The sequence below is a fragment of the Penicilliopsis zonata genome (genome assembly GCF_001890105.1).
Source record: "Penicilliopsis zonata CBS 506.65 unplaced genomic scaffold ASPZOscaffold_3, whole genome shotgun sequence".
Taxonomy (NCBI): Eukaryota; Fungi; Ascomycota; class Eurotiomycetes; order Eurotiales; family Aspergillaceae; genus Penicilliopsis; species Penicilliopsis zonata.
This window is the reverse complement of record NW_019208913.1, coordinates 335,664-361,782: the sequence shown is the minus strand read 5'-3', so window position 1 is coordinate 361,782 and position 26,119 is coordinate 335,664. Positions and strand designations below refer to the sequence as shown.

Below are 26,119 nucleotides of genomic sequence, written 5' to 3'. Positions count from 1 at the left end.
CAGCCCTCTACAGCTCAAGGGAGCTCATATTCACCGGTACAAGAATCAATGAAGGGCAGCTTTGGGGATAGGAGACTTGCAGGGCGAGATCAAGGCGAAGAGGGAGGATTTGAGCTCTTCAGATCTGAAGAAAGAGCGGTATCGATAAAACGGCCGATGGTTTTTCCGCCATGCACACCGCCTGCCGTGGTGGGGGCGATGCGCGTGTTTCGCTGCCACTGGCGAAGACGCTCTCCGCCCTTGCTCTGGTAAACAAAGGTCAGCGTTCCACGTCAAGCAGCCCTGTCACACCTGGTGGGTGCTGCGACGCTAATGGAGAGGCCGTTCGTGTCAGGCGATTACTAAAACCTCTCATGATTTAGAGAGACCCTTTACGGAGTACTGTGCAGAGAGAACAGTGCTGGAGTGGATCAACGGTCCAGACAGCGCAGACGCCACAAGGTACGTTACGTCGCTCTGTTTGGCTTTGGAGTTTAAAGCATGAGTTCTATGTGGACTGACTGAAGACTGGTTTCTCTAGGTTTCATCAAAGATACCTTCAAAGATACTACTTCCAACGTGATGGAACCACCCGAGACTCCCGCGCCGGTGTTTGCGTTACGCGCTTTCAAGAGTGCGCTCTTCGGCACTCCGGGTGAGGAGGAGGAGAAGGAGGAAGAGAATCAAGGGCAAGCGGTGAAATTAAAAAGCATACCCGCTATCAATCCGATAGGCAAGACCGACGCCTTGAAGCAAACAACCGGGTCCGCGGAGGATGCAGAGCCCACGAAAAAAGATGTCGATTTGGACACACAGGTGATGGTGTCCCCTACAAAGGGCATCCTCGTCACACCTGGAACTATATCGAATCGACGCAAAACCGTTTCATTTGGGCAAGAGGTGGTGGATAATGAACGAAAACGCGACGCGTCGCCAAGCAAAACCCCAAGAACGCCGACTCAGAAACCTGGAAATGTCAGCTCACAGTGGTTGTCCGCCTCATCCGATGGGAAAAATAAACCAAGGAGCAAGCTGACACAAACCCTGATGGATGCTCGGGAGAAGACCCCTCCTACCTCTCAGCCCACAAGGACCGGACAAAAAGAGCTTGCTGAAGCGCAGACGAAAGTGTGCTCAGACGACCACAATGACGAAACTTTGAATCTGGACGAACCACGTTCCCAGTCTGGAAAGTATTGGAAGGCTGAGTTCGAAAGCTATCGTGTGAAAACCAATCGAGAAATCAAAAGGTTGATCCAATACCGCTCTATCGCCAAGTCATATGCTAGGAGAAAGGATGAGGAGGCTGCGCGACTAGCACAAAAACTCCGTGAAGAAGAGTCCAGGGTCGCAGCTATGGAACGCCATGTCACCAAACTCGCGTCGAATATGGTCACCGAGAGCAAAGGCGCAGACAAGGAGCAGCTCATCCAAGATCTCACTAGGCAGACCGCATTGGCCTTGCAGTACAAGCATCGCGTCAACTTGTTGCGGAAAATGCTTGAGACTCACGGGGTGGTGAGTGGTGAACTCGACGAGATCGCCGGACAAGCGACGGACCCGATGCCTTCTGATCCATCAGCGGATGAGCTGCGCAAGGCTCAACAGGCATTGAGTCAGGCAAACTCTAAGATCGAGGAATTGAGGCAGCAGCAACGATCAGATTTAGAGAAATTACAAAACCTGGCCCAGAGCTCGGAAACGAAAGCGATTGAGCTTGAGAAAGAAAACATGTCCCTCAAGCAGACACTTGCACGCGTTAAGCAAGAAATGAACAAATATGAGGGTCGACGCAAGGAGAAAGAAGCAAGACTGAAGCAGCGTGAGGCGAAGCTGGAGATGCGGGTCCAAGAATATAGAGAACGCATCAAGCAGCATCGTGAGTCGGAAGAAGCTCTCAAAGACTCTTTCGACGAAGAACGCAATCGTATGCAAGGAGAGATTGACCTTCTCAAACTTAAGCTGGCAACTGTGGAGCACTTCCCTGAAATGCGCAATCCCCGCCGATATACATACAGTCCTCGCAAGGTCTACCCCGGGGTCAAGGTCTATGACTTTGGGCTTTCAAACGATCTTGAGTTGCAGGAAAATGAGACCGAGGAATTTGAAGAGCCCCCAAGCCCAAGCCCACGATCCAAGGATCGCTCGCGCCAAACGCGTGCATCGACCACAGCCATGCACGATTTGAGACGAGCCACGAGACGAATTGGTGCGGAAGACAACGAAGAATTCACAGACTACCTTGATCACTCTCCACGGAAAGCACTGCCTTATTTCTCTCACCAGCCCCTCACTGCCAACCACGAGGTCATGCTTCCTTCTTCGCCGCCTGAGATCTCCCAATTCGATACCTCTGCTCGCATCCTAGCCGAACAGCAACAGTACCAGCGAGATAACCGTCGTGCCTACGCATCCCTTCGTTCAAACATGATCACCCTTCCTCCTCCCATACCCGATCTAGGGGAGGAGCATACCCAAAGTCGCACCCAGCGCTTACAGTCCCGGCGTGCCCCCGCAAAACCCAGACTTGAGTCAAATCCTATCCTAGCAGCTCCTCGAGTACGCAGCGCAGCTGTTCATCACGTCGGGTCCAGCCGGCCCGGGAAAAAGGCCAATCTGGCCAGCGTCCAAATCGACGCCATGACTGCTGAACGTATTGCCGCTGCGCAGGCAAGACTCCGGCGCAAAGAACTGAATCGGAGACTCAAAGATGAGGGAAAGGAAAACATCAAGGCTTACGCTGATTGATGAGCATCACAAGGAATTGAATTGCTTTTCTGGTTGATATAGTATTGGAAGGGTCTTTTCGGGAAAAGAAAGGGGGGGGGATAGGGTTTGGTTTCTGCCGGCGTAGGAATACGGGTCTCTATTCGGTTTTCCGTCGATTCTTTCTATCGCGTTTCATTTGTTTTCATCTCCATAGTAATGTCTGTTCCGGATATACCCCGTCCTGTCATTTAATTCAACTTTCTGTTTGCAATTATGCATCATCTGAACCAAACAGAGAGCTATCTGCAGGTTCTCTTTACCTCATGCTTTGAAAACACCCTGGCATCTGCCGTTGTATCTATCTCATATCTTGTCTAATCATCTCCATCTCGCTAGGCAAGCCAGGTCTAGTGGACTCTCTATGCCCATCTTACGTACTTCAACAAGCTGCGTTGCCTAGGTCTTAAGCCTTCCCATCGCAGAACGACACAACGGCATACTTGCCGCTCCATGCCCACTTCCTAGCTCCGGAGCTGCCGCCACCGTTGGGTGTCTGTTTGAGCTCTTCGTCCTTGCCGGATGGCAGGCCGACGACCACGTCTGCCTTGCAGGTGCGGAATGCGAGGATACGGATATCCGATTTGGGTCCAAGGGGACCAATTGCGGTGGTGAAAGGGGTGGTAGGGTCCCAGTCAGCCTTGAATGAAAAGTTAGTACCGAGGTATTCAGGAATAAACGATAAGAAGGTATAATGTGGCTTACATCACAGGTGAGCTTTCGGTAGTTGAGATCGCCCTTGAAGAGGACGAGTTCACTCTCCTTGAGGTCCTCGTACAGCTCTGGTGCCGTGGCGGGAAGGCGCCAAAAGGACCCGGGCCCAGTCCAGAACCGGTGAGGACGCAGGATCAGTTTGCCTTCCTGGTGGAAACGGCTCCATTCAGCGAAGAGGAACTGGATGTCGGAAACCTCTTTGTCGGAGAGGGGCTCGCTATTTCGGCCTGAGTCATCGGCGGTGGTATAGAAGCCCTGGGGATCTCCCAGGGCGTTCAACAGGTCGGAAAAGTCGCGAGGGGTGACGTCCGAGACGAACCAGGGGATCACCTTTGGGTGGAAAACGACAGTGGTCGCCAGACCAGCGGACAAGAGGTAACCAGCAAGAATAAGGTCAACGTAGAGCTCGAAGCCGGAGTTGTCAAGGACGATATCCACGCGACGATCCGCGGTCTTCCCCTTCTCCTTCTGTGCGTTGCGCAAGCTGTCAAAGGCAAGGTCGAGGTTGTTTACGATGATGTTCTCTTCCGCTGCCTTACGAGCTTTGGAGCCCTGCAGTTTCTGGATATCCTCGTATGTGAGAGAGGTCAGGAGGGAGAGATCCGTCGCGTTCCCCCACAGGCAGATCTCGCACATCTCCTTAAAGAGCAGTCTCTCTTTCTGCTCGACTTCTTCCGCGGATGCTCCATCCAACCCCTTGCCCTTCTCCATTTCCGTCACCAGCTCTTTGTACCTAGCCGCGAGTTCCAGCACTGCAGGCCGGGAGGACTTGAACGTGGCGATCTTTTGGCGAGCAAAGACATCATAGCCCCTCCAATGCTTCGACAGCGAAAAAAAAGTACTGATGCGTCGGTCTGCCCCCCTCCTAGTCAGTGTATTTTCCGTACAGCTTTTCCTGGAACATACATAAATAGCATTCAGAGAACAGCCACGGCACGTTCAACCAAACGAGGGACCCGCGCTTTTCCAGCTCCTCGTTATATTCCACGATATCAGGCTGCCCATCGTCCGGTAGCGGCCTGTTCACACCCATTCAAACGCGATCAGCCTCTTGTTCCTTTTCTTTTTCTCGGGTCACCCCGTTCCAGATAAGTCGGTGTACACACGTCAGCTGGCGATCATGCTGCAGCTCATATTTTAGTTTGGCCAGGTTCTCAATGATGCTTTTTCCCTCCTTGCGCTTCTCCTCGTCCGTGACATCGGCGACGGTGCGGTGAAGATCGTCGATTGCACCTGTCTGCAGAAACATGTTAGACGCGTCTCGGGATGATCCTCGAGCAATTAACATACAATAATTACGGGCCAGCGGTCGCGCGCAGATACCGACGCGAAGCTTGTCGCATCGGCGGTGGAATATTGAGCTGCCAGGAATCATTTTAGCGGGGTAGTCCCCCGAGAGCAAGGGTAATTAGAAGAAACAAAAGGTTCTTACGGGTGTTGCTGTCGAGTTCCATCGTGTTCGCCGTGCCTAGATGCTCAATGAGCCTGGTAGAAGACAAAAACGAGAGTCAAATGAAGTCGATCGAATATGGGATTTTAGATACAGAGTAGAAGCTCACCGCAGGCGGGGGAGTACAATCGGGTGGATATCGTCGACTTATCAACCCCTCTATCTAATATCTACCATGTAGATCAATATTTCGGTTCGCGGTACTTTGGTATAGTTATTGACACAAACTAAGCTGCAGGCAATTTCTTGAAGCTAGGCCAAATGAATATAAGGAAAATCTCTTGACTTGATTTCATATCGTTTATCATAGCATGTTCTCCAATGTAAATATCTGCTCTCTATGCAAAATGCTGAAGTGGATACAGACATCATACATGCCATGGCATATTACATAGTCATGTAATGATATCCTCTCGAACAGCAGATGACAGTAAATATAGAGGAAAGCCACATCTCTCCTTCGGATCGACCGACATATCTGGGAAGAATCGTTGGAATCCGGATGAACGCCGACCCGCGCTCGGAATCACACATCAATCAAAAGTCATCAATCAAATCACATCATGGAAAGAATAGAGTTCTGGGCGTAGGCCTATACAAGCAGTGAGTAAGTGTGGGTTTATCCTCAAAGTAAAGGTGAAATATATAGCACTTACCATTGGCTTGATGTCAGGGTGAGGCACGGCTTCAAAGACCTGGTAATTCAGCTTGAGCTCCGGGCCAATGTTGATAAAAGCACCCTTGTTTTCTGTGGTGTCACAGTATTTTGGTGCAGAGAAGACAGTGATGCATCGGCCGTCATGCTCAACCTCATAGCCATCCATGCGCACTTCGTGCGAGCGAATAATAGCCTCGAGGCCGTTCTTCTCACAGAACCGTTTCGTGACATCCGGACCGAACTGCAGACCGACGCCTCGCTTGCTGGGGCCTCGGCCGGGCTCCGTTTGCGGGTCAGTCCAGAGCATCTCCATCATCAAGCCCTGCTGGCCGGGCTGTCGCTGGTTGTGACGGTCCAGTTTCCGGATGTCGTCGAGGGTGGTCTTGTCGTCGGAGAAGAGGCCGCCGTGTAGAACCAGGTACTTGTCTCCGATCAATGTCGCCAGGGGCAGGGCCGAGAATGACTCGGAGAAGACCTTGAACACCTTTTCGTTGTACTTGGCCCGACACTCTCCCTCAAAGCCGTACACCTTGTTCATGTCGTCTGTTTCGTGGTTTCCGCGGTTCAGGAACATACCATTTGGCCGCAGCCACTTGTATGCATAGAGAAGAAGGGCAATCTCCGTCGACCACGAGCCACGATCCACAAAGTCACCATTGAAGAGATACGCATGTGTATCTGTCGGGTATCCGTTGAGTCTGAAGATCTCCAAGAGATCGAAAAATTGACCTAGAGAAAGTGAGCATACGAGTACTCGGGAGCAAGAAAAGGCCCTCGGTACTCACCATGTGTGTCACCGCAGACCGTCAACTTCTTGCCCTCCTGAACCCCAATCTCCACCATTGTCGGCTCCGCATAGACAATCTCCTTAACCGCCTTGATGATCTGGAAGACGTACTTGCGGTGGATAAGCTTGCCGTTCTTGAACCGCTCGATCATATCATCGATGAACTCCTGCGTCATCTCGTTGCCTAACCGGACGCCATCGTAGCCGTCATCCACCACCATTGAATCGATATTCAGCTCCTCGAAGACTGACGGTGGGTCGGAAACCTCGATGGCTTTCTCGAACTCGATGCGGCGCACTAGCTTCTCGCAGTCTACTAGCTTTAGCTTCGCATCGCGGTTGTTCGGCTCGCGCTTGACCACAGCCCTGAAGTCCTTGAGCGCTTCGCGGTAATTGAGAATCGCGGTATTTGCAAGAGCTCGTCTCCAATACGCCTAAAAACATAACAACCGAATTTAGAGTCTCATTCTCCTGTCTTTTATCCTGTTTCCCCAGTAGACGAACCTTGACGTAGGAGGGGTCCAACTCTAGTGCCTTGGTAGCGTCTGCGATCGCGAAGCCAAATGCCTCGAGTTTGATTTGAGCCTATCGACAATTCAAACCTTTCATCAGCATGGCCCTCTCAGACTATGATTTATCTCCCAAAGACATACCTGCGCCCGGTTACTGAAAAACGAGGGCTCCTTGTCGTATTTCTCGATAGCTTGCGTGTAGAAGCTGATAGCCGTGGGCCAGTCATGGCTAGCAAAGGCCTTGTTGCCCTGCACCTTGAGCGCAGTGGCGGCCTCTTGGTCCGACGAAGCCATGGCGCTCGCACGATTGAGAGGGGAGAGGGGGGAGAGGGGAGAGGAAAGAAGAGGAGAGGAGAGGAGAGGGGGAGGGGGGAAAGCAAGACTAAGCGGGTAAGACGCACGAGACAGCGATGACGGAGGAGAGAAAGCACTGCAACTCGGAGAAAGAAACAAAACAAGACGCTGAGAAAAACGGAAGGGGGAAGCTCAAGAGAAATCAATCTTCCGGCAAACCAGTTTCTGGACACTTTTTTTCCCGTCCTCTAGAGAGCCTTTTTACTCTTTTCCCCTTCCCATCCTTGCTCCGATCCGAATCGCAGGGCCGGGCCTTGGCATTGCTTTTTGCAGTGGTTCGAGAACCATCTCCAATCAAGCTCCCTCAGTCTCCGTACGCCCTTCACCTTGCTCTCTTGCTTCCGCTGTGCTCTTGGATAAGTTGGGCATTTCTTCGTTATTATACTATCCATTCTAAAATACTGTTCACCCTGATCCCTCATTTCCTCATTCCCTCATGTCCTACTACGTGGCTCCCGGCCAGCAGCGCACTCTCCGCGCCTGCATGGTGTGTTCCCTCGTCCAGCTTCACAATGTAAGCCAGAGAATCCATCCATTTGCTTCTCCACCTTTTTCTATGGTTGTTCTAATAAAAGTAGAAATTCATGCGTGAAGGGTGCCCGAACTGCGACCATGTCCTCGGTCTTCGCGGCAACAACGATGCCATCCAAGAATGCACGTCGCAGGTGTTTGAAGGACTGATCACGCTGCGGGATCCGGTGACAAGCTGGGTGGCACGCTGGCAGCGGTTGGAGGGATACGTGCCGGGGACATATGCCGTCAAAGTGACGGGATCGGTGGGTTGCCTCTACTCTCTATCCAAGTAATGAATCGAATAAGTGGATGGCTGACAATCAATGCATGGATAGCTCCCTGACGAGGTCATTTCGAGTCTGGAAGATTCCGGCGTCAAATATATCCCGTACGTTGTTCCCCCCCTGATGGCTTGTGCATCTTGACAAACTTTGGGTTCTAATTGTTGGGTAGGAGAGATGGAAGCACGGGTGAGGAGGAAAGCTGATGGGCTCGACGTCCATACGTCTATTGCTTTGTTCACCATACGATATCTAGCGATGGCATTGATATCTTCATGCAATTATGGAGTTGATGGTTTATTTCTTCTTTGATTCTTGATACCTGGAGCATGTTTGGGATGGTACTTGAAATTGTCTGCCTGGTTTACATACAGTCTCTTTGTTGCAAAAAAAGAATTGCCACGGTTAGACTGAGCCGTCATCAATTCTACATAGTCGGTACCAGCGCCTGGCTTTTTAGATGGAATTATATATAATTATTGATATCGCTAGAACAAAACTGGACCAAAAAACCTTGGGCCCCCAACGCCAGTTGTGCCCAAAAAGAAAAAAAAAGGAAAAGGAAAAGAAAAGTAGTGATAACAGGGTCAGATCATGAACGAGGTATCGCCGACGTAAGACTGGGACATGAAATCTTCATCAATCGGGAATACTTTTACTGCTTGATGATCTTCTCGAGGTTCTCAAGGAGGATATCGGCTGTAGCAATTAGTTAGCATCTGGGTTTTCCATCGGATCAATTCTTGGGTTTGAAGAAGACTTACCATGGTGCTTCTGGAAGATCAGCATGGGACGCAGGCGGACAGCGCTCGCGCCGCTACCGCCGATGTTGATGCCGAAGCTCTTGGCCTTGACCAGGATCTCATCACGGTTCGGGGTGTCCCAGGCGATGAAGGTACCCTGGCCCTTACCACGGAGGTTCTGGAAGTGCTCCGGGTACTGCTGGGACAGGCGCTCGAGACCAGCGTAGAGGTAGTCACCGGTGATGGCGGTGTTCTCAACCAGCTTAAGACGCTCGATTTCCTCGATGATGGCGCGGAAGATCAGGGCGCGGGATGGGTCACCCATCCAGGTGTTGAACTGGCGGTACGGCTTGTTGGGGCGGAGAGCCGGGTTGCCGTAGTAGTAGCCGGCGGTCTGGGCCTTCTTAGAGAAGGTGACAATGTCCGGCGGGGTCTGGAGGTTCCAGTGGTCGTGGGCCCAGAACTTGCCGGTCGCGCCGACACCGGTCTGCACCTCATCGACAATGAAGAGCACATTGTGGCGCTTGGTGATCTCGCGGAGACCGTTGAAGAAGGCAGGCGAAGCGTGGTTGTCGCCTCCCTCGGACTGGATGGGCTCCACCACGACGGCAGCGACGGGGTTGTGGAACTCCTTGATGAGACGCTCCACCTCCTGCAGGCAGCGCTGCTCCTCGGCGGCATTCTCCTGGGCGTGCTCCTCAAGCGGGTACTTGAGTTGCGGGAATGGCGCCTGGGGCCAATCGAAGGAAGGAATGTCGAGCTTGTGGATAGGCTTGCTGCGCGTGGTGGACAGACTGCCAAAGAGGCGGCCGTGGAAGGCAGAGCGGAAGGACATGATGGACAGCTGGGGGGAGCCGGGCGACTGGTTGTTCATGGTGCTGGCAATCTCCTCCTCGCTGAACTCAACCTCAGGTCCACCACGCTCGCGCTGACGGTAGTACATGAAGGCGGCCTTGTATGCGGTCTCGTTGGCATCGGAGCCGGCCATGGCGGTGAACACCTGGTCCAGTCCCTTGGGGGCAACCTTGAGAATGCCGGTGTTCAGGATGCTGGCCCAATCAGCAGAAGGGAAGTTGCCAAGGGCTGGGCGGTTGATCAAGGAGTTCGCCATCTGGGGCGAGGCGGCAGCCTTAAGGAGATGAGGGTTGTTGTATCCCACAGGGATGGACGCAATCTGAGCGTAGCTGTCACAATTAGTATACACCCACCACCCAAGTAAACAACTCCACTCTCCTTCCTAGACAACAAGATACACTTACACATCAAGGAGAACATTTCCATCCAGATCGGCAATGCTATAACATCCATTAGCCATGGCCGACGTAACACCCCCACTGGGGGAAAGACTCTCCAACGTACTAGTTTCCAACCGACTTGGTATAGTCAGCGAGCATGTTCATGCTACGCACATCAAACACCTCGTTCAGCTCAGCAGCAGCCTTCTTGTTGTTGGGGCCCGGAATGGCGGTGACCACCTTGGGTCCCGACGGCTCCTCAGGGAAGAAGGGCTTATCGGCACGCAGCACACGGGTGGTGCTCATAGCACGAACCGCAGGCAAACGCGCAACAGAGCGCACCCGGAGGCTGGAGCGGGCAATAGAAGCCATTTCGATATTTGAGGCGAGAAGAAAAAAAAAAGCAAGTTGTAGTACCGAATGCGGGGAGAGCAGTGACGATAAGCAAGCGTGCAGGCTAGCTAGCTATCTGAATCCCTGACCGACCCTCGAGAAATCGGTTACGGTGTCAATTGCGCAGAGTGGAGAGGAGAGGAGAGGAGAGGAGAGCAGAGACGAAGGAGAGAAGAGTCTTGCAGAAACCACGGCCGGGTGAGATGTCCTGCGCAGGAAAGCCTTTATAGCCACTGCTGGGCCTTGGGAAGCTCTCCAATTCGGCTTGTGCTGCCCCGCGGGACGCAGCTGCAGTCGGCGGTTTGGACCAATCGGAGATCCCTGTTCTATCAACGCCGATCGGCGCAGGGCCGTGGGCACGTGTTTAAGTAGAACTTTCCGCCTCCGGTCTTCAAGCGAAGGCCATGGCTGATAACTAGTAGGTACTGTTACCTAAGACTTGAGTTGACTATCGAGGAAAGGATCCTCCGGGTATCTAAAGAAGAGGTGGTGGTTATCGCGATTGACTGATAACGAAGTGCAGAACGGCAGCAGAATGGGCCATTTCTCCATGTTACTTTGCAGTTGCTGCACTGCTGTGGCCAATAGTCACTGCTTGGCTGCGTTATGCTGTGACTAATTGCAGGAGTTCGAGACGTGTTCCAGTCTACTAATCAGTCTCCATGACCGCGATCGATCCTTCGAATCGGAAATAGATCGGAAGAACGGCATCATCTCTACCATGCTGACGGAGGATGCTATACTACATAGCGTTGTGCCAAAAGTCAGTGAACCAAGGCAGAACTACAGTTAACTAATAGGTTACAGCCGGACTGTTTTGTATTAACTACCTAAAGCAAGAACATATTTCTCTCTCAAAACCATCGCAGGGGTAGATAGAGCTCATTGCCGGTCAGTCGACAGCTAACGAACCAGCTTGAAGGACTGACGTTGACCCTTGAAACGTGAAGGAGGAGATAAAAAGGAAAAAAAAAAGAAAAAGCAAACCCCCTTGCAAAATCAGAACGCAGCATGTCTCGAGATCCAGGTACAATATCCTAGGAATGGAAGGTCATCATCATCTGCAAACATGAGATCGGCGCTTGTACATCAAAATTCGCAGTCCAGTCTCCCAGGGTCATTACAAGGTGAAATCTCGGCTCTTGTCAGAATGGGAATGCCGCAGCTCAAAAGGAAATCAAAAGCAAAAAAAAAAAAAAAATATCAGAATCGCAAAGTCTCGGCTGTCCAGCACAGGGTAGGGTTCAAAACTGGAAGTAGTGCAAGAGTGTAGACCGACCAAACGGTGATAGTTGAGGCTGCGGTTATCTTGACAAGTGCAAAATCCAAACGATTTCGACCTCAAAGAAAAGATGGTTTGACGAAACACCGATGGACCATGGTCTACTAATCAAGGCGCCCTCGAGCTCAAGCCTTTGTCAGTTTATCGAAGAGTTTCCACTCAGAACAAGACTCAGCCTTCTGGACATCTTCGAGTTTCCCTTTCTCGGTGACAAAGAAGTGACTGGAGGGAATACCGCCCCAGGACTTGTATTCCACGTAGTTCTTGATCGCTTCACGCAAGTTTTCTCTCTTTGCATTGTCGTTTCCAAGGATAGACTTCGCACTAATACACTTTGCAAAGTGTCCAGGGACCTGAGAGGGTAGGAAGGCCTCATAGAAGCGTCTCAGATGGGGACAGAAGTTGATGGTGGGCTTGAGGTGAAAATTGCAGGCAAAGCAGTACATGGGCACCTCGACGGATTTGCTCTTGACGTTGTAGTATGGAAGCTCAGCCACGCCCATGAAGCGCCATCTTCTGAAATCCTCCGGACGGAGTGGCTGGACCCCAGAGCCACGGGGGCGACGGGGCTTGTGAAGCGAAGGCGGACTACCAGATAGCGCAAAAGGATAGTTAGAAGCGATCTCGTCTCTCCTTTCCGCCATTTTAGTGACCCATTTAGCGATCGCATCGTGGTAGGCCTTCTCTCTATCCTGACGTTGCACTTCACTGGCTTGGATGGCTTTGGCAACAGATCCGTGCTCCTGCGTTGCTGCTTTGAGCACTGCCTGATAGCTCACCATCCACTTATCCCAAGTCACTCTTGTGGTTGCAATGTCATACTCCCCGGTCAGAGATCGCAGTTTGGGAAGCGCATTAATCGACTGACGGCTCAACGCATAATTGATCTCCGCGTGGAACAGCGGCATCAAGGTGAATTGAGGATTGTCTTGGAGACAATCAAAACAGCACCGCGAACAGGTAGGCAAGAATAAAAAGGGGCCTATCTTGCCGCAGTTTCGACAGTATGGCTGGTGCAATTCCATCAGAAGATCATTCAAAGTGATGAAAGCACAAGCCTTGGTCGCATGAATGATTTCCAGGATGTCTTTCGCATGCTTGTTCAGATGCTTCCAGACTGGCAAGTTGTCAATAAACTCCCTAATGACCGGGCTCACTCCTCTCGCCGCAGCCAGACTGACGAGGTCTAGGTGCATGAAAACGTTTTCAAGAAGTTCCAGAGGAAGCTGGTCCAACGCACAAACCACCGGAGCACCTCGATCTTTGGCCTTTGGCTCGAAGTCCTTGTCCCTAGGCAGAAGATTGTACGGCTTGTTAGGCACAAAATGATCGCAACGAGCATATTGTATTTTCGCCGGTGACAGCATCAGCGACCCCAGAGGAGCCTTGAAAGCATAGCCGCTTGCCATCTTCTTGACACAGCAAATGCAGCTCTACCGGGTTTCCAGGACCTAGATCAGTTAGTGGGCTTGAACAGAGCATGAATGCTTCCAATATGGGTATATTAACGTACCTTGGTGGACTGGATGGGAGAGGGCTGTTGAAATTCAGCCGGCGTATCTGAGCTGTTCGTTGATACTTGACGACTGAAATATCGGGGCCTTCTCGTTGGCGATACCTGGAGAAGTCCAATATTTGCCAACGTTAACGGTCGAAAGACAAGATAATTTCTGTTATCCAAAGAACCAAGGGTGTGGCCTACCTGGGATCGTTTTCCTACCGTCCCCTCGAGGAACTGAGCGCTTCTACCAAGTCTCTGGTGAAAATCAACGCGTCGCTGGCTGCTGATCTGGGTGCAGTAGCCAGGCTACTGCCCTCTTCAACAAAGACCACAGTTAGGACCGAGAAGGTACGCGACTTTCTGTGTTGGCAGACTTGGGCGAGGAGAAGAGAAAGAACCGCGACCGGGATGAGTTGAGAAGATGGAGGAGGGGTAGACCAAAAGTGATTCACTAGCCATATTTTTGCGGGCCTCTGTTCCAGTACATTATATGTGAGTTCTATCTCAGTTGGCAATCGTTGGAGGTGTTGTGATCTACCCATGTTGAAAGGACCCCAAAGAACATGACCACTAGAGTAGTTCAGTTGCATAACATCAAGAAAATGAATCTATAGACACATTAGTATTTAATTCTTCCACCTTGGAGTAGTAGGGATGTACCAGATAGGTGTCTATATCAACATCCTTTTCAGAAGGGAGGTGGTGATATGGCCAACCTCAGAACGAGGTCTCCTGGTGTTCGCCATATTTGACAGATTGGATCTCAACATGGAACCAACAGGGTAAGATAATTCAAAGAGACACCCAGTAGCAATTCTAAACCACGGTCATCTGCTTTCCAGCTCAAAATCATTCTTTATGCCGAGTGGAACGTATTATTTTGATAGAAGTTACACTCGAAGTAGAAAGAGCCGTCCAGTCACGTGATATATATTGACTTAGTCATCTATACGTCTCGCCTAATTAACCCGATTAAGTGGGGTCCACGGATTAACTATTCCCTCCGTGACCAGATAGTCGCTGCCTGAACTAGTGACTACTAGTTGGTTTCCTATGGAGTAGTTGGTGATGCCCATCTCATACGCGAAACGACCGTCGACGTGTCTATCTGAGGGACGAAGATCTTCTTCGTCGTCATCGAATCTGGGCAGAAATCGACTGGTGAATCGAGTTTTCCATTCAATCGATCTCTCTGAGTCCAGAGTCCTGACAATTTGGATCCCAATTTAACTTTGTCCACACAAACCGCACAGCCTGGCTCTCGGTGGATCCAGACGTGGCACTGTTGAAGGCCTGTTAATGGTGCGGCCCTTCCCGTCTGACGTTCCTGGGATACGTACCTCGAATAGAAAAACCGTGTTTCTCCTGAATGGGATCGGCTAAGATTACCGGGTTGAGGAGATTTCCATGAGTAAAAGCAATGGTTCCCGTGGTTCAGAAGCACGGTAGGTGAAACTGAATTAGTATTAGAGTGCTAATAATATGTATTGTGACAGACTTCAGGCTATACAATGGCGGTGTACTCCATATGGAGTCACTACTACTCCGTACTGGAACCCCCCGGAAGAGTTGAACGCTGACATTGCGGCTTGTTCTTGGCACCGTTTCACTATTGCCCCTTTGGCAAGCTGTGCGTGTACTCATGTAATACGGGATGAAACAGGGGCCTGAAGACACGCTTGTGGCTTCTGGCTTCAGCGGGGCTCAAGTCCCTGCTCTAGTCCAGTACGGAGTGCCTGCCTGCTCCCCTACCTGACGAGTACGAGTGGTGGCAAGTTATACGTCTATTATTTACGGAGTAATTGTCCATCGTCGACGTCCCGGAGAATGTCCGGTGCACTATGAAACGTCCAGCAAATGATAGGCCATGCACTGTGAGGCATTACGATCTACATGACGACTGAGTGGGCCTCTCAGGGACCAGCAGCGATTACTGTTGGGAAGACTCACGGGTCACCACACGGACTACGGGTCACGGAGGAATGGCCTGAATGGGGCCAGCGATATTTTTATAACCCACGCCAGTGCGCCATGGCAGCCATGGTGTTCCCTTTCTTTTTCTCAGCGTGGGGCAGGGCGTTTTCATATTTGACTACGGGTTCTAGGCTCAAGATCTGCTTCAGCCCTGCTCTGTTGCTGTGGGTTTTGGGTATACTACATAATTGCAACAATTGGCCATACATAACTCCCCTTTTTTCCCCAGTTCCTTCCTAGTTTCTACGCACCTTTTTTTTTATCTCAGAGTTACAGCTACAAGTCAAATCATGGAAGGAGGAAATTCACAAGAAGCAGCACCAGCTGCTGCTTCTGCTGCTGCCAATACCCATGATGCATTCACTTCAGATAGCGCGGCTCCGCCAGTGCGGGCTGAAGTGCATTCCCACGACATCGCCCATGGCCAGTATGTCATTCACCACGAGGAGGATGAGAATGTCCCTGCTCGCCAAAAAGTCACGCCCCGCCCGACCTTCCTAGACCACCTCGCAAACTCGCGCGAGGCGCAATTTATGCTGGATCGATCGAATTCGTCCGAGTTGGACCGTTACTTCGTACGATAGACCGATTCCATTCTGCAGGTTTGGCTGTCACTAACCTCGTCACTCTGGGTGTAGCATGGCCCCCGCGATCTCGACCGCCATTCTAAATGGCCCATGTTCATGCGGATGCACGGCAGTGTTCTGCCAGAGATGATCCTTCCGCTCATCATCGTTGCGATCTGGTCAACTCTGATCACCTGCATCTCGAAATACATCCACGACTGTTCGTCATTCTGCCGGGAGTATCAATTTTGAACAAGACCAAAGCTGACTGTTCTTTTCTATATAGTGGGGATTAACAGCATTCTGTTGACTGTCACTGGTTTCGTTGTTGGTTTGGCGCTGTCGTTCCGGAGTTCCACCGCCTATGAAAGGTGAGAGGAGTTGCAATTATTTGCTCAGCCTGGTGATTTGAGGAAAACTACTGACGCAGATCAGATGGGCCGATGGCCGGAAATACTGGTCTCTTCTGATCCAGACCTCGCGCAATCTCGCCCGCACGATCTGGATCAACACCAGCGAACGACCGGGAGACAAGGGCAAGGAGGATCTATTGGCCAAGGTGTACGTTCTGTGTGGAGGGTTGAGTGGCAAGAGAGAGACTTTTATCTAATTTGAAAACCGTGGTTTAACAGAACTGCACTCAACATGATCCTTGCTTTCGCCATTGCTCTCAAACACAAGCTGCGTTTCGAGCCAGACGTTGGCTACGAAGATCTTGCAGGATTGATTGGTCACCTCGATACCTTCGCCAAAGAGGCCCATGACCCCCAAGTCCTTCGCCCCCCGAAGAAGTCGGTCTGGAAAACGACAGGCGAATATCTCGGTGTCTCCTTCGCTGCGTCGAACCCAAGGAAGCTTGTCAAACGTTCCAAGAAGCCATTAGGCCATCTACCCCTGGAAATTCTGAACCATATCTCGGCCTATATCGACTCGGTCGTGGCCAACGGCACTCTGACCTCTGGTCTTCACCAGAGCCAAGCTAGTCAGTGCACCACTACTTCGAAAGCTAGTTTTCTATCAAGCTAACCGCTCAAACAGTCTCTGCTATCTCGTCATTGAATGAAGTCCTAACGGGAACCGAGCGTGTGCTGGATACTCCACTCCCCGTCGCCTACAGCATTGCCATTTCCCAGATATCCTGGATCTACGTCCTAGTCCTGCCGTTCCAGCTGTTCAACTATCTGGATTGGGTGACCATCCCCGGTTCTATCGGTGAGTCTCTCAAAACAACAGTGGAAAACATTATGATTCTCATGATTCTTATCTAGTTGGCGCGTATATCATCCTCGGCCTTGCTACCATTGGCTCGGAGATTGAAAACCCCTTCGGCCACGACGTTAACGATCTGCCTCTGGACACGTACTGTCGCCAGCTAGCCCTGGAGCTGGACATTATTACCGCCATGCCGGCACCAAAGGTCGAGGACTTTGTGAAGCGCAATGAGAACCTGGTTCTCTATCCACTGAGCCAGTCCGGCTACGACGAGTGGAAGGACCGCAGTGTGGCCGAGATCCGGGACGCGCTGCGCGCCAAGCTGATTGCCAACAAGCCTCCGGTAGCAGGCTCCGACTCATCAACACTGACTGAGAATGTCACCGTCGAGCTCAAACAGACTGTTTGAGTACTTCTGACCAGAATCACCATAAATAAAAGTCTGAGATTGGGGCATAAACTAGCGTGTGAGTTTGGCGTTGTTTGATATATCCTTGTTAAATCAATATATGTTGTTCAATTGTATAGTTTTTCTAGAGCAGGTATTGTCTAGAAAGCACCTTCTATAATAGAAGAATAATATCCGTATCGTCGTAGACAACAAGCATGCACCTGTCACACCTGCACAGGGAGAGAGCTTCATCCCTCCCCTCGAAAATCAAGGAACAAACAAATCACCTCCCGACCCATTGACCAGCGCCCCAAGGAAGTTTCCTCTCCCACATATCCTCCATGCAATATTGTTATTGTTGTTGGTATTATTCGACATGCTACTGCCACTGCTGGAGCCCACCCACGAGCTCACCGCAGCGACTACCCCCGGCGCATCCTCGCGCGGGACACGCACCCAAACGAGGTTCTGGCTATCGATTTTCAAGATATCAATCGCGATGGAGGTGCCTGTCAACCCGAGGAACTGCGACAGGGCGGACGTGAGGTGCGTGCGTGCAGTGAGAGGATCGACCGGACTTGACTGGATACTAGAATTTTGATATTAGCATATCACTATATTCTGAATATCGTCTTCACATACAGCTGCAGCTTCAGGTATGTCCACGGGGGATTGCGCGAGGTGAAAGTGACGACTGGTGTGGTTTCTGCTTTGCGCTTCGACATGGCGAAAAGATCGAAATAATTGGAAGAATAGAAAAGAAAAATAATGATAGTAATGATAGTACGACGCAAAAAGAACCCTTCTTCAATTGTCAGATCTTTATAGCGCCTTCAAGAACCCCGCGACTCCAGTGTAGGAATTCCTCTTCCCCCGTGTGAATTTCCACGTCGAGGCAGAGCGTTTTGTCGCGCGCTTTCGTTCCGCGGATCACCTCCACATCTGATTTGGGGATGCTGAACACCTATTGTTATTATAAGAAGAGAACAATTACCACCTTGTATACATATTTCATTAAAGGGAAAATAAGAATTACCTCTGCAAGAATTCTCGTCACCGCTGCATTCGCCTCTCCGTCTCGCGCAACGGCTGCCACGCAGATCTCCACGCGATCAGGTCCAACGGCCGTGATCCCCTCACGAAGGGGGGAGGCGTTCGGCTTCACGCGGCAGGCGATCTGGAGACGGGAGCGGTGGGTGGGTTTAGTTTGAGTGATGAGGCGGAGGAGGGGTTGCATTTGTTGGTTATTAGTTTCTAATTATTGGGCAGTGTAGGGAGGAGTGTTGATGAGATGTTTTAGTTGAAACTTCTAGCATTTCATATGGTAGTAGCTACTAGTTACGGAGTACTACCGAAGTACCTATATGTCCAACACGTTAATATTTAGTTGTGATCAACTAGGAACTACAGGAATTGACTAAGCTAAATACATAATCGTATACATTATTAGCCTAATTATACCACCTCCTGGTGGTGCTCTTCGATTGCTGCTTCAGCCTTGGCAGAGACGCCAGTACCGTCGTTCTCGTCCTCATCACGATACTTGGTGTATAGTTCTGGACACACCGCATCCTTGCGCATGAGAACGTATCGCCGGAACCACCAGGGGGCCACTTTGGTGAGCTGATACTTGGCGTGGGTGCGGGTGGGCACGCCAAACACATAATCTAGTTCTTCCAGCGAGCGCTGTTTGGTCTCCGGTAGGAAGAAGAAGATCAAGGCAAAAGCCACGAGATTCAGACCAGCATAGAACCCAAAGGCACCCTGGGCCTTGAAGGATGATAGGATGTATGGAAAGCTCAGGGATAAGATTGCAGCCCAGAAATTGTTCGTGGCCACGGCCCACGCCATCCCCACCTCACGGTGAGACAGGGGGAAAACCTCGGCGGAATAGGTGAACGGGACAGGGCCTTCGCCAGGTGAGTAAAAGGCGCAGAAGACGTAGACAAAGAAAGCGATTCCACCCAGATGGCCTTCCTTGTTGCTCGACGGGATCCAGAAGCAAAAGCCCGCGGCAAGCAATGACCAGCACATGTTTGGGAAGGTGAAGAGAAGCAGCCCACGCCGGCCGAAGGTGTCAATGGTCCAGACGGCTGGCCATGCAAAGAGGAAATTGACAAGACCAAAGCCCCAGGTGGCAAGTAGGGCCCCGATGTTGGACGCCCCGGCGTCGGAGAAGATCGTCGAGGAATAGAACGAGATGATGTTGACTATTTAGATTGCACAGGCAGGTTAGATCAATGGAACGTCACATGGAAATATTGCCAATAACTTACTGCCACACATCTGCTGAGCAATCATGACGATACCCGACGCCTGTGTCGCACGGCGCAATCGAGGGACCGTGAACAGTTCAATAAACCGGGCGAACATGTTATCAGTCTTGGCGAATCCGGAGTCCTCCAGCATCTGCTTCTCCATGACCAGCTGTGCGTGGATGTAGTACAGGTCTCTGGCGGCCTGCAGCGGGGTGTTTCGTAGCTGGAGCAGGGACTGGTACGCCTGCTTGTGCGTTTTCCGTGTCATCAGCCATCGGGGAGACTCCGGACAGAACCAGACACCGAGGAGAAGTGGCACTGCCGGGATGAAGGCGGATCCCAGTTGCAGCCTCCAGGAGAGACTCCCGGTGTTGGCGACGGCCAGGTTGGCACACGTTCCCAAAAAGATCCCACAGGCCGTCCAAAGCTGCCACGACATAACCAGGCCTCCTCTGATGTTTGTCGGCGCGTTCTCTGCTGAATACACAGGGACTGTGACCTCCTTCAGACCCATGCCAAGACCAAGAAGCATTCGACAGGCCACGAGTTGGCCCCAGGTCTGCGTGCATGCGGATCCGATAGGGGCGAGAAGACTGAAGATGGCGGCGAAGAAAATCGTCCCTCTACGGCCGATTCGATGATTGAGAGGATCGGAAAGCCAGCCAGCCCTGCGGAAAGGTTAGATAAGAGCGCAAATATCCGGCCAAGGGAAGCGGGATACTTACAGCAGACAGATGATGATATAGGGAGTGGCGTTAATGAACCCGACAATCCATGTGTTCCTGCTGCAATTGTCACCGCATTCGGGGGCACTGTCATTGATATTGAACTGGGATTGAAAAGTGAGGTTTGCACCATTCGAGCCTTGAATACGGTCAGTCTAAAGAACTTGATTTGTAATAATAGAAGGAAAGAAATCACCTGTTTGATCCCAACCCTGGACGGCGGCGGCGATGGAGTTCAGGATAATAGTGTAATAAAGCTTGAAGGGATGCTTCCAGCGGTGCGTGACTTCTTCGCCCAAGATCCGGCGATCCTCATCGTCAAGTTCAGGGATATGCGCATAGTTGACAGGGTGTTGTGCCACAAGTGCTCCTTTCTTCAGCAGAGTAACGATGTCGCTAAGGTCATGGTCGGCCGCGTACTGCTCAACATCTGCAAGAAGTTGATCCTTTGGGATACCCACCAACGGGTTTTTAATCCTTTCCGGGACCAGTCAGATGGGAATTCTTTTTTAAGAAGAGAAGAATTAGAGCAACAAAAAGAAATTTATATTCTTACTGGCCAGTGACATTATCTGTCATTTCCGTCAGTCCCATCTTGGAATGAGCACCTGCTTCGGTTGCAGAATCCCGTCTCTCTTTTTCAAAGCCATTGGAGCTGGATACGGCCTCGACGCTGCAGTTCTCCATAACGTGTCAGTCCGTGAAGATTATGCCTACATATGTAGTAGTGTGGATGTCAACCTACACCTCCCTTTCTTCCTTGGAAGACGGCTCTGCCATAACGCGCGGTGACTAACTGCTGTTCGACAGAAATAAGAAAGCAAAACAGACTCCTCTGCGTTGCGGGGAAGCCTGATGACCAAAGAAAGAGGTCTGGAGTGAAGATCCCTGGAGATCTTCGAAAAGGGAGGTTGCGGGGTATATATATCACTTCTCCTCCAATAAAGGAGAGCCCTTGGGCCATATTTTGAATGGGGCCATTCATCCCAATCACGGCCAGGCTGACTCTGTATCTCGACTGTTTACCATGGGCCGACCATGCACAACGACCTCATGTGCGTCAGGTACTTTGTACGGGCGAAACAGAAGCTTCTTCGTCCAAGTGGTGGCTGAACGGCTGAATGGGGAGCGCGACCGCTGAATGCATGATTTTGTCTAGCTGGGCAACGGCTCGGCGTTCATCTTCCCAAACAGGAAATCAAAGATATTGCTCCAAGCCTATCCAGCCGTCCCAAACTCTCACCAGGCGTCTGCCAAGCTGCCGGATTCGATACCCAGTCCGGGGACCCCGCTCTGGCGTCGCTCTCAATAGACTGCTGAATGGGAAGTCGGCAACGCCCGGATGATACGCCCGACGCGCTCAGGTAAAGCCACCTCTCTGCTAAGCAGTAATTCTTTGGACGCCTCTGCCGCGAGGCGCCAGCCAAACCGGTCTATCCTTGTGGCATTGTCGGGCTAGCCTGTAACTCTGGGTATGCCGAGAAGAAGCAGCGCCTGCAACTGCGTTAGAGTCTCGGGATCGGTCAAGCCAAATTCGGGGTAAAGCCGGTCGATCACTGTGTCTCGTCTCGTATAACTAGTAATAGATAATAACACACCTTGGTCGTATCAAGTACGGGAGACAGCGGAACGCACACACCCTCTCTCCTCCCCTCGTATCGCTTTGACTGTGTCTTTCGATCGTCCGATGCAACATGACAACTGAGGCTCGATTGGTTCGACATCTGGCTTGACAGTAATCCTGGCACACGCTATCATTCGACCGTCGTCATGTCAAGTCAGTTGCTGGTCGTGGCGTTTTTCTCGTGGCGGTCGGGATGAAACATCACAAGGACAGGAAGGCCGTTCGCGGGCATGTGACCGTCATCTGACCTGTTGCCCGTGAGAACTTTTGTTCTTCATTTTTTTTCCCACTCTAACTACTATCCGGGAGATTTATGTCATAGCTCTGCTTGAGCATATCCTGACAAAAAAAAATATGGTCGACTTACTCTCAGCCAAGGTTGCCATTAGTCTGTCTTCTGTCTCGCTCGGAATGCATCCCTAGAGGTGAGTCTGGTTTGGTCTTAGACAGCGAATTGACGACTTGCAGAGCCAACCCAGCATCTTCCACACCCACGCCGAATGAACTCTCGACAATAAACATCTGATCTGGAGATGTCACATGGATCATCCTGGGTTTTTTTCCGGGGTAACTGCCGAGGAGTGCCGCATATGGCATACTCTTGACGCAGTGAGACGCCCCCGCAGGGATTAAGGATAACTATCCTAGACAATAGCAGTGACTATCAGGCTATCAGGTTATCGGGCTATCAACCTACCAGGGCTACAAAATTTATCGGAGAATCCTCTAGGCTCTAGCCACTGGGCTAGAGCCTAGACCATGTCGGCCTCTTCTTTTTGACAGTTTTGTGCGAGACCTGACGAGTCCACAATGAGAGTTGCATATCTAATAAATAAGGCGTTGGACATGACTATAAAAATCTATCTCTCAGTCAGGTCCTGTTCAAGCTCATTAATCAAGAATAAACCTGATGTTCCTGTCTTCTGGGAGAAGAGCCTGGCCAGGAGGAAACATTATTATCAGATTTTTATTAAAAAATAGTTATAGGTTATAACCTGACTTTAGATAAACAAACCTGCGGCTTAGAAAATAATAATCAATGATTCAATCCATTCCATTGCTCAGATCCATGGAGAAGGCTTAGGGAGTAACCCTTACATATATAAAACCCAGACAACTGGCAACAAACCGAATTTCAAGACCAAATCATCCCAGGGGACAATAGTCCAGGAGTCGAATCAAAAGACCAGGGGTATTATACACCATATGGGGTCACCAACCAGGAAAGCCTACTCTCAGGGAGTTCTAGAAATCTTCTTCGCTACGCACAAGGTGATCCCTGAAGACAGATCTGACAAGACTGCCATGCACCACGAACACACATAATCCATGATCGATCTCTTCCAAACGTACTATATGTAATGCTCGAGGTAAAGTACTGTAACGCGAGCACGCTGTTCTATGCGGTTGACTGGAGGCTGTAAATTACGCATCAGAGACACAGCATCGACAGGGATGCAGGGGAAGCGACAGGCAGGGAAGATGCTTGATTTGCGTCTGATAGATGATTGGCCAGGGTGAAACTATCTAATGATTGAATCCGTGTCAAGGTGAGCTGTTGAAGGGGATGGGTATACCCATTCCCTTGGGAGAGGGTAAGGCCGAGCTAGAAGGTAAGGTATCTTTCTAGGCAAGAATCTCTGGATCTCTCGCACAATTATACTGTCAAATACATAATAACAGTTTGATAAAGACTTGCTCTCTTGACTCAAAAGATATAGAGAGCTTTCTATTTACTCATAGATAGTAGTAAAGTGTTGCTGATATCCAGGAGAGAAAGACTCCATACTACCCACCTCGGCCTGCACAAAAAACGGGAACGCAATCGATTAAGATGGACCAGAATCGACAAAGCCATTATAGCAGCAGGCCTCTGCCCACAATGTCTTTTTTTCTTCTCCTCTTACCTCCCACCTTTGAGAGAGGTTCAAAATGACACCCGTACGTCAGATTCCAGAGCGTGGTAGCATTGACGAGACCCCCAGACCAGCCTGCAACTCTTTGGAGAACCAGGACTCTGAAGTGTGTATTTTCTGTTTTCCATCAGTTTCCTTCTCTTCTGGGCTCGCTTGGGCTCTTACTGACACTTCGGTTTCTAGAATACCAGCGCGTCCCCCGTGAGAACCAGGAGCTCAACTAGGGTAACTGAGGCTGGGAGCCCTGTACCCCGGCTTAGATCTTCTATGATGAAAGATCTCATCGCTATTAAGGAGGAGGGTGATCAAGATAAGATAGAAATACCCCAGGTAAAGAAAATTATCTGGCCTGATCGAGATGATCGCACCTCTATTCATGCAGAACAGATGCACTGGAGTGTTAATTCACTTCCAGACATTCTCTATGTCCTGAAACCCACCTCACAGCATGCTAAAAGTAGGAAGTCTATCAAGATAGCTTCCTTTGAAATCTTTGGCAAGCCCGTTCGAGAATTCGCGGTTCTGCCGCGTCAGATCTCATCCCGGGTCGAAGGTTGGAGAATGGAGGCGTGGCTGCGACTGGATCGCCGCCTCACTGTCAAGGATATATTGGAGCGGATTGACCCCAAATACAACATCAGCGTCGAGCAGCTGGAAAGACGCCGCAAGTTCTTTCGGGACACATTTCATGTTGCCTGCTGGGGTCCCATTAAAACCACCTCTGAGATCAGTCTAAGACTCAGAGAGGCAGGTATCGAACCGGCGCTGAACACCACCAGAGGCCTCACTCCTGGCCTGATCGACCCGTCTCAGGGTGAAGCCGGAGGACGCATTCCCATCCCCGTATCGGACACTACCTTCTTTGGTCTCGACACCGTGCGCCTTGGGTGCGATGATTCAGGCGACACGGACGCCGGCGAGGCTCCACGCCAGCCCTTGACCAGGGATGGTTCGCCGACTCCTCGTCCTTCAAACGATATCACTTCCCCCAGATCAGGAACTTTGCTCGGCTCCTCAGTGAACGAGTCAGAGAGGTAAGAATAGATCAACCCAGTAAATGAATTCCTGGTTACATTTGTCAAGACTAACGTTTACTGTTGCCCTTAATCTAGTGGAGATACTGCCTCTTCAACCAACGACGAGAACTCCCTAACCTACAACTATGGAGACGAAGACTGGGAGCTTGCATATCACCCTGGAGCACCTGCCAGCGGCTTTTCCCCAGACGACGAAGACGAACAGAGCGAGCACGAGACTACTCTTGAGGAGTACCTTGAATCCAACCATATCTCCTATGAAGAGTACATTGCGCGGGACTTTGACATTACGGCCGTGAGCAAGGCCGTTCCTCCCAAGCCTCGGACCCCCAGACCATCTGATATTTGGAAGATTGTGCTTGATTCTTAAGAGACTCTTCACGTGTGCAGACTCGAGCATGGGCTGCAAATTTTCTTTTTCCTTTTTTTGCCCAGCTTCATGTGTGTTGCTTTTGCTCTTTTGATATTTGGTTTGGTCATCTTGAACCCAAGGAGCTAGGGGGGTGAAGACTGGAGCATCAGATAGTTGTTGTCATTGCCATTCAAACATAGGGATTTGGTTTGCGTCTTTGCTTCACTGTAGAGGATTTTTTATCATAAATAATTCACAGTGTGTTCCACGGAAAGCAATCCAGAAAGTCGATATCTAGTCAAGTCTCAACATAGCTTTTGGATCCTGGGGATTTACTATCCCTTCTACAGCTCTGGATGTAAATCAGTCTCGTATCAACTACACCAAACGAGATTTAAGCTGCTAGATAGGCGGTACATCTGTCTTTTAGCACAGATATCTGGTAAGCAAACTGACAGCAATCTGACTCTAGGGAGCCCACCTGAACTCCCAAGCAACCAACGTAAAGCCTTCTCAAGTCTCGTCATTTGAAAATTCTGCCTGGTGTTCACTGCATCACCTTCTGTCATTCTTTCATATTGCTTTTCTTCTCATCCTTCATTAATATTGAGTCCTGTCAGAGACTTTTTGCCCTTCATATCACCACCGACCACCTATATGCCTACCTAATCACCCTCCGGGAACACGTCCACCAAGTCACAACCCTTCAGCACCTCAAAATATCGAAACTATGAGTAAGTGGCATAAATATAGCCTACTTTAAAGCTTATTCATTGTCTTAACTTGTCTCAATACGCGGTGCTTGGTGTGAACTGAAGGACTGCATGAGCGTTGCCCATTCAAGACAAGAGTGACAACAATAGGACCCACGACGAGGAGTACGCTGCAGGATAAAT

The 26,119-nt window shown here is 50.6% G+C and overlaps 11 protein-coding genes across 11 annotated transcripts; 4 read left to right on the top strand and 7 right to left on the bottom strand.

Moving 5' to 3' along the window:
* Positions 1-247: 247 nt before the first annotated feature.
* ASPZODRAFT_1341114 (hypothetical protein) lies at positions 248-3,059 on the top strand. Its single transcript, XM_022723435.1, has 3 exons — positions 248-441; positions 521-1,187; positions 2,406-3,059. Exons 2-3 carry the CDS (start codon positions 562-564, stop codon positions 2,725-2,727), a joined length of 948 nt encoding a protein of 315 aa, XP_022583398.1. The 5' UTR covers positions 248-441; positions 521-561; the 3' UTR covers positions 2,728-3,059.
* A 92-nt stretch (positions 3,060-3,151) lies between these two features.
* On the bottom strand, positions 3,152-4,913 carry ASPZODRAFT_139841 (hypothetical protein; the record flags this gene model as incomplete). The annotated part of the gene is made up of 6 exons (XM_022724603.1): positions 3,152-3,385; positions 3,451-4,313; positions 4,366-4,478; positions 4,566-4,696; positions 4,750-4,820; positions 4,892-4,913. The coding sequence occupies 6 exons, from the start codon at positions 4,911-4,913 to the stop codon at positions 3,152-3,154; spliced, it is 1,434 nt and encodes a 477-aa protein (XP_022583397.1).
* A 107-nt stretch (positions 4,914-5,020) lies between these two features.
* On the bottom strand, positions 5,021-7,284 carry ASPZODRAFT_1341399 (hypothetical protein). The gene is made up of 6 exons (XM_022723444.1): positions 7,008-7,284; positions 6,859-6,939; positions 6,707-6,788; positions 6,353-6,667; positions 5,566-6,296; positions 5,021-5,501 (listed from the first exon to the last, which is right to left on the bottom strand). The coding sequence occupies exons 1-6, from the start codon at positions 7,158-7,160 to the stop codon at positions 5,466-5,468; spliced, it is 1,398 nt and encodes a 465-aa protein (XP_022583396.1). The 5' UTR covers positions 7,161-7,284; the 3' UTR covers positions 5,021-5,465.
* A 249-nt stretch (positions 7,285-7,533) lies between these two features.
* ASPZODRAFT_129216 (hypothetical protein) lies at positions 7,534-8,539 on the top strand. The gene is made up of 4 exons (XM_022722215.1): positions 7,534-7,734; positions 7,799-7,996; positions 8,069-8,121; positions 8,187-8,539. The coding sequence occupies exons 1-4, from the start codon at positions 7,657-7,659 to the stop codon at positions 8,218-8,220; spliced, it is 363 nt and encodes a 120-aa protein (XP_022583395.1). The 5' UTR covers positions 7,534-7,656; the 3' UTR covers positions 8,221-8,539.
* Positions 8,540-8,669: 130 nt separating this feature from the next.
* ASPZODRAFT_149864 (hypothetical protein) lies at positions 8,670-10,364 on the bottom strand (the record flags this gene model as incomplete). Its single annotated transcript, XM_022725536.1, has 4 exons — positions 8,670-8,713; positions 8,779-9,941; positions 10,017-10,052; positions 10,117-10,364. 4 exons carry the CDS (start codon positions 10,362-10,364, stop codon positions 8,670-8,672), a joined length of 1,491 nt encoding a protein of 496 aa, XP_022583394.1.
* A 1,428-nt stretch (positions 10,365-11,792) lies between these two features.
* Positions 11,793-13,076, bottom strand: ASPZODRAFT_13620 (hypothetical protein; the record flags this gene model as incomplete). The annotated part of the gene is made up of 1 exon (XM_022724008.1): positions 11,793-13,076. One exon carries the CDS (start codon positions 13,074-13,076, stop codon positions 11,793-11,795), a length of 1,284 nt encoding a protein of 427 aa, XP_022583393.1.
* A 2,046-nt stretch (positions 13,077-15,122) lies between these two features.
* ASPZODRAFT_1338687 (hypothetical protein) lies at positions 15,123-17,508 on the top strand. Its single transcript, XM_022723380.1, has 7 exons — positions 15,123-15,717; positions 15,781-15,928; positions 15,995-16,079; positions 16,144-16,269; positions 16,341-16,690; positions 16,747-16,920; positions 16,977-17,508. Exons 1-7 carry the CDS (start codon positions 15,433-15,435, stop codon positions 17,327-17,329), a joined length of 1,521 nt encoding a protein of 506 aa, XP_022583392.1. The 5' UTR covers positions 15,123-15,432; the 3' UTR covers positions 17,330-17,508.
* Positions 17,509-17,578: 70 nt separating this feature from the next.
* On the bottom strand, positions 17,579-18,036 carry ASPZODRAFT_149883 (hypothetical protein; the record flags this gene model as incomplete). The annotated part of the gene is made up of 2 exons (XM_022725541.1): positions 17,579-17,900; positions 17,954-18,036. The coding sequence occupies 2 exons, from the start codon at positions 18,034-18,036 to the stop codon at positions 17,579-17,581; spliced, it is 405 nt and encodes a 134-aa protein (XP_022583391.1).
* Positions 18,037-18,125: 89 nt separating this feature from the next.
* Positions 18,126-18,548, bottom strand: ASPZODRAFT_13617 (hypothetical protein; the record flags this gene model as incomplete). Its single annotated transcript, XM_022723999.1, has 2 exons — positions 18,126-18,275; positions 18,348-18,548. 2 exons carry the CDS (start codon positions 18,546-18,548, stop codon positions 18,126-18,128), a joined length of 351 nt encoding a protein of 116 aa, XP_022583390.1.
* A 218-nt stretch (positions 18,549-18,766) lies between these two features.
* Positions 18,767-20,873, bottom strand: ASPZODRAFT_149862 (hypothetical protein; the record flags this gene model as incomplete). Its single annotated transcript, XM_022725535.1, has 5 exons — positions 18,767-19,521; positions 19,588-20,237; positions 20,295-20,433; positions 20,491-20,771; positions 20,851-20,873. The coding sequence occupies 5 exons, from the start codon at positions 20,871-20,873 to the stop codon at positions 18,767-18,769; spliced, it is 1,848 nt and encodes a 615-aa protein (XP_022583389.1).
* Positions 20,874-23,850: 2,977 nt separating this feature from the next.
* Positions 23,851-25,454, top strand: ASPZODRAFT_164479 (hypothetical protein; the record flags this gene model as incomplete). Its single annotated transcript, XM_022726671.1, has 3 exons — positions 23,851-23,940; positions 24,018-24,868; positions 24,947-25,454. 3 exons carry the CDS (start codon positions 23,851-23,853, stop codon positions 25,239-25,241), a joined length of 1,236 nt encoding a protein of 411 aa, XP_022583388.1. The 3' UTR covers positions 25,242-25,454.
* Positions 25,455-26,119: the final 665 nt, after the last annotated feature.